This window comes from Nannobrachium achirus (genome assembly GCF_963921795.1).
Source record: "Nannobrachium achirus genome assembly, chromosome: 21".
Taxonomy (NCBI): Eukaryota; Metazoa; Chordata; class Actinopteri; order Myctophiformes; family Myctophidae; genus Nannobrachium; species Nannobrachium achirus.
In genome coordinates, this window is record NC_137828.1 from 740,234 (window position 1) to 751,985 (window position 11,752).

The window sequence follows — 11,752 nt, forward strand, 5'->3', positions numbered from 1 at the left end:
TTAACGTGAAGGTATGAACTACACACCTACATAAACACCTATAGAAACATACACAATGTTACCATCCTTACTGTGTTAATGTGAAGGTAACTACACACCTACATAAACACCTATAGAAACATACACAATGTTACCATCCTTATTGTGTTAATGTGAAGGTAACTACACACCACTACACACCTACATAAACACCTATAGAAACATACACAATGTTACCATCCTTACTGTGTTAATGTGAAGGTAACTACACACCTAATAAACACCCATATACACACTGTGTGGACAATGCTACCATCCTTATTGTGTTAACCCATTCAGGTCGGGTACACATTTTAGTGTATGGGAGGGGCTTACAGTACATGTACAGTATGTAGCAACATATTTGTTTTTGTAGGCTAATTTCTGATTTAGGCCTAACTATAGGTTAGGCCTAAATGGGTTAATGTGAAGGTATGTACACACCACTACACAACTACATAAACACCTATAGAAACATATACACACTGTGTAGACAATGTTACCATCCTTATTCTGTTAACGTTAAGGTAACTATACCATACCATACCATACCATACGTTACCATACCATACCCAATGTATACATACACAATGTTACCATCCTTATTGTGTCAACGTTAAGGTAACTACACTATACTATGTCATGTTTGGAAGATGGGGCTGGTATGGGGGTTAAACATGCAATTTCACAATTACGATCATGCCTACTACATTTTTGGAGGTCCAAAAAATATTTTTGAAAAAAAAGAAAAATCAAAATGGCTGCCAACTCGGGAAACTCGGGTCATGGCAGCCTGAGACTACAGTAATAACTCGGGAAACTCGGGAGGGGGCAGCAAATGAGTTAATTATGTTAATTTATGTTAATGAACAGATTACCAGAGTCATTATGACCAAGGGGTGGCGCTGTTTGGAGTGCACAGTGTTAATTGTGTTAATATATGTTAATTAATGAACAAATTACCATGTGTTAATTATGTTAATATATGTTAATTAATGAACAAATTACCATGTGTTAATTATGTTAATGTATGTTAATGAACAGATCACCAGGTGTTAATTATGTTAATTTATGTTAACAGATCACCAGGGTCATCCTGACCAAGGGGTGGCGCTGTTTGGAGTGCACGGTGTGCGAGGCGTGCGGTGAAGCCTCAGACCCCGGCCGTCTGCTGCTCTGTGACGACTGTGACATCAGCTACCACACCTACTGCTTAGCCCCGCCCCTCAGCACTGTGCCTAAAGGAGCCTGGAAATGCAAATGGTGGGTTCACCTGTCAATCATTCCATGCCGTTGGATGTTCTTTAGTTTTCCTTCCTTTTGTCCAACGAATGTCTTTTCTGCTCTTTGAAGGCCGTCTGTTTTGACAGATGACAGACACCACTGTATTTTACAAAAGATTGCGTTTGGAAATAATAGATGGATATTTTTCTATAAAGTCGCAAAGGTAAGCTACTTTTAAGCTCATTTGTAAGCTACTTTGATGGCAGTTTAAGACATCCTACGTGGCAGTGAGAGAGTTAACTCTTTAACACCATCAATGAGTACATGAGACGAATAACAGTATAAGTCCATATTTGAATTTTTTTCAATATATATATATTTGGATTTACCAGACTGTAAACCACAAAAAAAAATCTATTTTTTTGGCATCTAGTGTTAGGAATGCCCACATGATTACCACGGATAAGCTCTAAAAGTAAAAAAACAACAACATATTTTTCATTTCACTGGGTCTTTAAAAGAAGCGATCAACCAAGCATACATTTATGAAATGTCTGTACTGTGTGTGTGTGTGTGTGTGTGTGTGTGTGTGTGTGTGTGTGTGTGTGTGTGTGTGTGTGTGTGTGTGTGTGTGTGTGTGTGTGTGTGTGTGTGTGTGTGTGTGCGCGCGCGCTTGCTTGTACAGATGTTTCGTTTTAGTTTCCAACACCCCAGGCCTGCGTTCAGAGTAAAAGTGTAACTTATGTATTTCTATAGGTGTGTGTGGTGCGTCCAGTGTGGCTCCAACACCCCAGGTCTCAGTAACAGTGTAACTACATAATGTTCTATATGTTTATGGGGCTTTTAAGCCGTGACATCATTTTGTAGGCATAGGAGAACTCTGCCCCCAGAGCATTTTCTGTCCCTCGCTATTTCAACAGATCCGAGACAAAAAAAACGACTAAAGTATAATTCTAACACTTTCCTTTCAACAACAAAGAGAAGAAAAATGTGTAAATAGTAAAAATAGTAAAAAGATTCACGGAAACTGGGGGCAGAAATTCTCCTCTGCCTACAAAATGATGTCATACTTAACAGCCCAATAGGTGTGTGTGGTGCGTCCAGTGTGGCTCCAACACCCCAGGTCTCAGTAACAGTGTAACTACATAATGTTCTATATGTTTATAGGTGTGTGTGTGGTGTACCCAGTGTGGCTCCAACACCCCAGGTCTCAGTAACAGTGTAACTACATAATGTTCTATATGTTTATAGGTGTGTGTGTGGTGCGTTCAGTGTGGCTCCAACACCCCGGGCTTGCGGTCAGAGTGGCAGTGTAACTCTATATTCTCTATGTATTTCTATAGGTGTTCATAGTAACAGTGTAACTACATTATATTATTCTCTATATGTTTATAGGTGTGTGTGGTGCGTCCAGTGTGGTTCCAACACCCCCGGCCTCCGGTCAGAGTGGCAGTGTAACTATAATGTTCATAGTAACAGTGTAACTCTATATTCTCTATATGTTTATAGGTGTGTGTGGTGTGTTCAGTGTGGCTCCAACACCCCCGGCCTGCGGTCAGAGTGGCAGTGTAACTATAATGTTCATAGTAACAGTGTAACTACATTATATTCTCTATGTGTTTATAGGTGTGTGTGGTGTGTCCAGTGTGGTTCCAACACCCCGGGCCTCCGGTCAGAGTGGCAGTGTAACACTATGTTCTCTATGTATAACTACATAATGTTATATATGTTTATAGGTGTGTGTGGTGTACCCAGTGTGGCTCCAACACCCCGGGCCTGCGGTCAGAGTGGCAGTGTAACTACATAATGTTCTATATGTTTATAGGTGTGTGTGGTGTACCCAGTGTGGCTCCAACACCCCAGGTCTCCGGTCAGAGTGGCAGTGTAACTATAATGTTCATAGTAACAGTGTAACTACATAATGTTCTATATGTTTATAGGTGTGTGTGGTGTACCCAGTGTGGCTCCAACACCCCGGGCCTGCGGTCAGAGTGGCAGTGTAACTACACACTGTGCTCTCCCTGTGCCAGCCTGTCCAGCTGTCCTCTGTGCCACCTCGCCTACCGCCACGACGAGCTCATCCTGCAATGTCGCCAGTGTGACAGGTATGATGTTAGCTAGCCTCGGAAAGCCAGGCTTCTTTTGGCGATCGGAAAGAAAAAGAAGCCTGGGCGATCGTGTTATGATCACTGTTGGAGGAAGTGTAGAATTTCCCTAACCAATCAGAGTGGAGTGGCGCGTCGCACCGAATGTGTTGACGTCATGACGCAGCAGCGTTCTCTGCACTGAGGGGAGGGGGGAGGGGGGAAAGAGAACACATGCTATTGGCCAGAGACTCGCGGAGAGATTCACCGCACCCGCCCATCTGCCTACACAAACTGTCCGTGTTAGCTCAGAGTGGGTGTTAGCTAACTCAGTGTGTCATTATCCCAGTGTGACAGGTATGGTGCTAGCAGGGATCCAGTTGTCAGGATTAGGGTTAGGGTTAGGTAACTCTTGAAAAATGGATGCTAAAATAAAAAATTATGTTTTGAAAATATTTTATAAAAAAATAAGCTTCATGTATGTGTTTCTATTCAAAAATGACCACAAAAAGTGTAAAATAATGATAAAATAATCATTTTGGCCATTGTCAGACGCTTTGTTTACATTCTAGTCTATAGACTAGGATGTAAACAAAGTGTCGGCCCTACAATGAAAAAGTTGACTATAGCTCCTTTAACATGAAGCAAACATAGAACTAAAAGTTCCTATGATTGGCCGCTAGTTGTGCTGTTCTGGCACCAAAAGCAACATGTTCTCCATAGGATTCCATTAATTTCCCCCAAACTTTTACAATAGATTTTCTTACCTTCATAAACATTGTCATACATATTTGTGGTTCCTGTCGCTAGTTTAAAGCATTGTTTCAATCACCATGATATGCGTTTTGTGAAAATATGGTCCAATTCATGTTATATTTGATGTTAAAGCAGGGTATGCTGTAGGAGAGGCTTGTGATCATAGGCTTGTGATGATTCTTCTTTGTGTGCTTTATTTTCGGCAAGCTCAAGACAATGTCCCATGTATCCCTGCGGTTGCACATGACAATTGGCAGCCAATAGCATTCCTCTGGTACCATTAAAACAATGATGGCGGACACCCATATGTGAACAGAAAAGCTTCACTGTTCGTTCTGATAGAAACGTGACGGTTCCTACTGTCCATATGTTTTACTGTCTCTGGGTGTTAGCTAACCCTAACCCAATGTGACAGGTATGAGTACTTAGGAGTACCACTCACCACTCCACCTAGTGGTGGTTCAGGGACTTTACCACTGCTCCATCAGAGACTGTTAAAGATGTGTGTGTTGTGTGCGTCAACAACTTTAAACATCCTGTTGTAAGGCTGGAGCTGCACAATAGAGATGCATCATCTGTGTGTGTGTGTGTGTGTGTGTGTGTGTGTGTGTGTGTGTGTGTGTGTGTGTGTGTGTGTGTGTGTGTGTGCGTGTGCGTGTGCGTGTGCATGTCCTAGGTGGGTCCATGCATCGTGTGAGGGTCTGTCATGTGATGAAGACGTGGAGACGGCGGCCGACGAAGGCTTTGACTGTTCACCCTGCCGTATCTATGGTAACCAGTGTTGTTTTTGGCGGGCATTTTAGATTTAGTCTTAGTCATAGTCTTTTTGACGAAATGCTTCTTAGTTTTAGTCAGATTTTAGTCATTTATATCCCTGATAGTTTTAGTCTAGTTTTAGTCGACTAAAACTCAAAAGGTTTTAGTCAAGTTTTAGTTGACGAACCCACACAAAGGTTTTAGTCCAGTTTTAGTCAATCGTTTTAGTCAAAATGAAAAATGGGTCTTGAAATAAATAAATGAAACAGTCAATAAGGCAGTGGTTCTAAACCTTTTCTGGCTGCGACCCCCAAAATAATCATATTTTAACTGGGGACCCCCCACCCTGACGAGCACTAGGAGATGAGGCACAACATTTTGTATAACACGGTTCTATTGTGAAAATAGCAGATCTACATGCTCACAACCCCTCACGTTGCGAGGCATTGTGAGCATGTAGATCAGCTATTTTCACAATTTCAGCCTCTAATATTTGACAATTTGACCTTTGTCAATTTAATTTGTCATTTCAGAGGTTAAAAAAGTCCTTACGTTGTCACTTTAGACATGTACATAAACCCTCAATACACTCTATGTTGTTTTGTTTAAGTTGAGTGAGAAAACAATGTTAAATCATTTGGGGACCCCCCAAAATCATTTTGGGACCTCTCTGGGGTCTCGACCCACAGATTGACAAACGCTGAGTCCTGTTGTGCCCAGACTGAGGCGTCAATTGGGTATGGCAAGCTATGGCAGCTGCCATACCTTAGCTACAGGGGGAAATAATAAAATGTACTGTAATCGTGCCTGTTGCTAAGGTATGGCAACATGACTGGTGTCACACCAGTCATGTTGCCATACCTTAGCTTTTTCTGAACTGACGCCACTGGTTGTGCCCAGCTGCGGCAGTGTGTACTGTGCTGTGTCGAACACACACTGCATATTAGTAAACGATTGAGTAGAGGACTTCTTAAAAAGTTTTAGATTAAGACAATTTGCTTGCATTGCGATGCAGCTGCGTGCCGTTCTGAATCTGCATCGATGCTGTGACGTTACATAATTGTTACTTTTAGCCTATGTTTGTTGTTGTTTTTCCTCCTCAAGGAACGTGGCTAAATCGTTAGCATGCTTGCGCTTTAGCCCCGTTCCTTTAGCCTTGGAGGAGACTGGAGAGGAATAAAATAATTACAGTCAGGCAGTTTTCAAAGCAGAGAATCTACCAATCATGCGGTTTACAACAGATTGTGCCGGCCGCTACTTTCTATCAACGGCTGCGTTGCCTCTCCACTCCAGTCACTGCTATGCCTGCTTGCTTTCTATGCATGAGAACAGAGGGAGAGGCTAGATGCGCTGCGGTCTGGGGACAGCTGGAGTTAGAGCAGAGTGAGCAGACTGCTCAGTCTTTGATCCAAAATATGACGGAACGGACGGCAGAAAATGGTCCACACACTAACATTTTCGTTTAGTCTCGTCTAGTCAACGAAAACACACATTCGTCTCGTCATATTTTCGTCACCAGACTAGAGATTTTAGCTCGTTAACGTTACGTCATAAACGTGAAAAAAAGGGGCGTCAACGAAGTCATTTTCGTTATCGTCTCGTCAACAAAAACAACACTGATGGTAACCACACACGCACGCACACACGCACGCACGCACGCACGCACACACGCGCACACACACACACACACACACACACACAAACTGAAACTAGCTGCAGACAAAGTCAAACCTTCATGAATGGGGAATATTAAGTGACCCCAGGAATCCACTTCCGCTGCGATGCTCTATACTGGATTATCTGGCCACTGGGCTGATTCCGGGCACTAAAAGGGTTGTTAAGGAAAATTTGCTTTTCAAAATGTCCAGAATGTGACTGGATGACATTAACGTGTGTGTGTGTGTGTGTGTGTGTGTGTGTGTGTGTGTGTGTGTGTGTGTGTGTGTGTGTGTGTGTGTGTGTGTGTGTGTGTGTGTGTGTGTGTGTGTGTGTGTGTGTGTGTGTGTGTGTGTGTGTGTGTGTGTGTGTGCAGGTAAATCACAGAGTTTTGAAGCTCCCTACATGGCTCAGATTGTGTCCAGAAAAGAACCAGGTGAGGATTTAGTCTATACCCTAACCCTATATATATACTATATATACATACCAACCAGTCTATACCCCAACCATAACCTGTAGCGTTTAATCACCATCTGTGGCTTTATCTGGGGCCAGGAATCAAACCTGCAACGCTACCCATTGAGCTGTGCTTTGTGTAATGACCCTGTTTCACTAAGACACATCATTTATTACAGTCACTCTTACATTTATACCTATATTTAATATCCATTTTCAGATATAAATAGTAAATATGTTCTCTCAGGATGGAGTGTTTGACTGAATCAGGCTCTTATATTTATACATATATTTATACATATTTATACATATATTTAATATAATTCAGACAGGACGGTGTGTGTCTAATGATATGTTTAAACACATCATCTACTATTACATTTTTCTTAGAGCCGCATCCCACTTCCAAGCCCATACACGCCCATTTCGCCTCCACTTCAACTCATAGCTAGAGCAGATGTCGGTAGAGCGTAGGGAATAAAACCGCCCATAACTCTATCATTGGCCCCCCGTTGCCATGGTGACCGCCGTCCATTGGCTCGTATTCCCAGCTATGGGACCGGCGGATCCAATTTCAACCGAGGGGGGCGTAGCCAGAACACACACACACACACACACACACACACACACACACACACACAAAAATAGCTAATAGTTAGCTCACAACTTTCCACTTTTCTCTTTCACCTCAATCGCAGTAACATCCGTATACACCACGTCATCGCATCACCAATACGTTTTATTTATTATTATTTTTTTTTTTTTCCAATTTTTTTTTCTCAAACATTTTTTTTTCTCAATTTTTTTTTTCTCTAAAAATTTCTTTTGAGAATTGTTTTTTCTCAAAACATTTTTTCTCAACTTTTTTTTCTCAAATTTTTTTTTTCTCAAAATTTTTTTTTTCTCAACTTTTTTTTCTCAAAAAACTTTTTTTTTCTCATTTTTTTTTCTCAAAATTTTTTTTTTCTCAAAGTTTTTTTTCTCAAAATTTTTTTTTCTCAAATTTTTTTTTTCTCAAAGTTTTTTTTCTCAAAAATTTTTTTTTTATCAAAAATTCTTTTTTTCTCAAATTTTTTTTTCTCTAATTTTTTTTTTAGAGAAAACCCTTTTTTTCAATTTTTTTTTTCAAATTTTTTTTTTCTCAAACATTTTTTTTTCTCAAAAAACTTTTTTTTTCTCAAAAAACTTTTTTTCCTCAAAAAACATTTTTTTCTCAAAAAACATTTTTTTCTCAAAAAAACCATCAGATCGTGGCCACCCTGTACCTCAGGGATTTGTTTTCGACGAATATTTACTCCTATAGACGCAACGCGACGACCTAGAGGGGAGGCCGGCGTAGCCGGCCGACCTTCTAGTAACCATATATTTCAGATATAAAGACATTCAGACAGGACGGGGTGTCTAACAGAATCATATGTCTAATCATATGTTTAATCATATGTTTAATCACATATTTAATCATATATTTCAGATATAAAGACATTCAGACAGGACGGGGTGTCTAACAGAATCATATGTTTAATCATATGTTTAATCATGTTTAATCACATATTTAATCATATGTTTAATCATATGTTTAATCATATGTTTAATCATATATTTAATCATATATTTAATCATATATTTATACATATATTTCAGATATAAAGACATTCAGACAGGACGGGGTGTCTAACAGAATCATATGTTTAATCATATGTTTAATCATGTTTAATCACATATTTAATCATATGTTTAATCATATGTTTAATCATATGTTTAATCATATATTTAATCATATATTTAATCATATATTTATACATATATTTCAGATATAAAGACATTCAGACAGGACGGTGTTTGTCTAACAGAATCAGGTCTGGTTCAGCTCCAGTCTCTTGTTGAGCCTCTCACATCGCCACGACGATACCGCAGGTAACCATGACAACAATAACAACTAGAAAAGAAAATGTCTACGAAATGTTAAGTGTGCAACCTGGTGTAGCGGTTGGTTTTAGCATTAGTGTTTTATTGCATTAGCATTAACAGTAGCATTATTAGCATTAGCATTTTCTAACATTAACATTAGCTCATTGCTATTGGCGTCTATGTCCAGTACAGTTATGGCTGTTTAAAGCCCAGCCAATAGGAAAACAGAGGGGCCGGGGCTTCAGCAATTGCAGCTCGTCCCTATTGGCTGTCTAAGTAAACACATCAAGTTTCGAGACGGTACCATGCTGTAAACTGGAGTTATGGCTGTTTAAAGCCCAGCCAATAGTTTTTGGCCGTCATTTGTCATTTGCCGAGCCGCATGTTTTTATATACGTATATATTGCAGGGGTGGCGTAAATCGTGCGGGAGTTATTACATGCTGGAATTTCTGTTGTTCGATATACAATAAGTGCACACTTAATAACCTCATCAACCTTAGCATCTATATACTGAACCCGTATGTGTGTGTGTGTGTGTGTGTGTGTGTGTGTGTGTGTGTGTGTGTGTGTGTGTGTGTGTGTGTGTGTGTGTGTCAGGTCCAAACCCAAGCTGAAGTTGCGTATCATCAACCAGAACACTGTCTCTGTGCTCCAGAGCACTGTAGACACACCTACAGGTAAACACACACACACGCACACACACACACACACACACACACACACACACACACACACACACACACACACACACACACACACACACATGGGGGCGGCATAGCTCAGGGGTAGATAAACCGTTTTTAGAGCACAAAGGGTTCCCGAAGGGTTCCCAGTTGGAATCCGGGCTCCCCCTGAGTTAATGTCGAAGGGTCCTTGAGCAAGACTCTGAACCCCTAGTTGCTCCCGGTGAGCAGGTTGGTGCCTTGCATGGTTTCCTCTGCCACCGGTGTATGAATGTGTGCGTTCGAATGGGTGAATGTAATGCACAATCTATATAAAGAGCCTTGGATAAAAGCACTATATAAATGCACCATTGTCTCTCTGCAGGTGAGATGGACCAGTTGGAGGAAGTGAAATCTGACTCCAGTCCAGAGAGAGGCCCCGCCCACGATGATGATGTCACCAAGGGTCTGGAGGAGGAGCTTAACGACGGCAGCAAGAAGAGGAAGAGAAAGCCCTACCGCCCTGGTGAGGATATGTTCCTTCAGCCACGCCCCTTAGCCACGCCCCTTTAGCCCTACCGCCCTGGTGAGGATATGTTCCTTTAGCCACGCCCCTTTAGCCCTAGCACCCTGGTGAGGATATGTTATAGGGTCAAGGAACAGGTTGGTGTTAAGGTTAGGTTTAGGTGTATCTCCGCCCCCCTAACCTCGCGTCACCAGGCTTTCTGTGAGAAAGTCTGGTGTTTGTTTCCAAAGGGCCGTTTGATCCGCTCTGAAGAAGCGGCGTTGCTTTCATTTGGTTCCCTCCGTTTGTTTCCCTAATCCCTATTAACTCAAACTCTGCCATCAAAATACCCCTTTGTACCCCTTCTCTGCCATGCCCGTAGAGCCCGTAAATGTAATAAAAATGAATTAAAAAACATTTTTTTATCGAACCCAACTAAAATAGGCCGGAACTAATGCTCCGTGATCGGTTTCTACACGGACACATTATTGAGCGGACAACTTTAACATTGGAGTCCCTGAACCGGAAGCGGAAGTCCGTCCTCTATTTTGGCCCGTTAACTTTCTGTCTGAGCTCCGCGGCTTACAGATGGAGAACTTATTGATCAATTGAAAAAGTTTCAACGGATTTGAGAAGCTGATGGAATACGCGAACACACGATGCATAAGCAGTGTCCGATCACGCACGATGGGAACTGGACGAGCGCCCACGTTAACAGGTAGGAGAAGCCGGCAGTGAAAGACATAGAGAAATTAACGGGCTTTACGGCCGTAAACTACGAATGAGTTAAAATGCTCCAGTAGCCTAGTGTAGTCTTGCCAGTCGCTACCAGCTGGACTAAAAGATGCATTTACCAAACAGATTTTCCAAAAGCAAAACTACTCCGCATCAAGGAGTTTATTAGGTAGGCCCTAAAAGTATGTCCTTGAGCGCAGGGGAATTATTTTGGTTTAAAACTGTTTCCAGTTTGATCTCCCGTCCGGATCGAACCCAGCAAAGTGAAGGGGCCTAGGTCACCTCCGTGCAGCCAATCACAAGCTTCCGCTGCCTTAACCCAGTTGCCTTTTTGATCCACTCAGACTGAAAGACCTGCAAGAAACCTCATTACTCCCATTAGACTACTTAAACCTCATTACTCCCATTAGACTACTTAAACCTCATTACTCCCATTAGACTACTTAAACCTCATTACTCCCATTAGACTATTTAAACCACGCCATGCATTTGGGTCACTTTGTTCCCTCTAAACCGTGTGTGTGTGTGTGTGTGTGTGTGTGTGTGTGTGTGTGTGTGTGTGTGTGTGTGCGCGCGTGTGTGTGGCAGGCATCGGGGGCTTCATGGTGAGACAGAGGGGGGGGAAGACGGGTCCAGGCAGAATGAAACGATGTCGGAGCGATTCAACAGACACACTTCCTGTTGGGGACGAAGGTTTGTTCACCAGCCTCTGAGCAACGCACTGTTCCTTTAAAACCCTAACCCCCCCCCCCCCCCCCAATATTCACTGTACCTTTAAACCAGGGGTTCTCAACCTGTGGGTCAGGACCCCCAGGGGGACAGTCCTTCTGTCTGTCCTCTAGACCACCTGTTGTACATAGCAACCACCTGTTTAGTTGCAGCATTACACATTCCAGACCTTTACTTCTAATAGAGGATTTCTGCATTGCAGTATTGATAATTTTACTTAAAGGAGTAGTTCACCCCCAAAATGACTTTTTTTCTATTGAT

The 11,752-nt window shown here is 41.9% G+C and overlaps 1 protein-coding gene across 1 annotated transcript in view; it reads left to right on the forward strand.

The window, feature by feature from the left end:
• LOC308307202 (histone-lysine N-methyltransferase 2C-like) overlaps positions 1–11,752 on the forward strand; it is a 173,709-nt gene that overhangs the window by 73,541 nt on the left and 88,416 nt on the right. The window contains exons 26-33 of the mRNA XM_080752373.1: positions 1,100–1,281; positions 3,183–3,347; positions 4,759–4,853; positions 6,871–6,930; positions 8,762–8,864; positions 9,458–9,537; positions 9,908–10,048; positions 11,351–11,455. Of these exons, the coding sequence (XP_080608499.1) occupies positions 1,100–1,281; positions 3,183–3,347; positions 4,759–4,853; positions 6,871–6,930; positions 8,762–8,864; positions 9,458–9,537; positions 9,908–10,048; positions 11,351–11,455 (931 nt within the window). The remainder of the gene's footprint in view (positions 1–1,099; positions 1,282–3,182; positions 3,348–4,758; positions 4,854–6,870; positions 6,931–8,761; positions 8,865–9,457; positions 9,538–9,907; positions 10,049–11,350; positions 11,456–11,752) is intronic.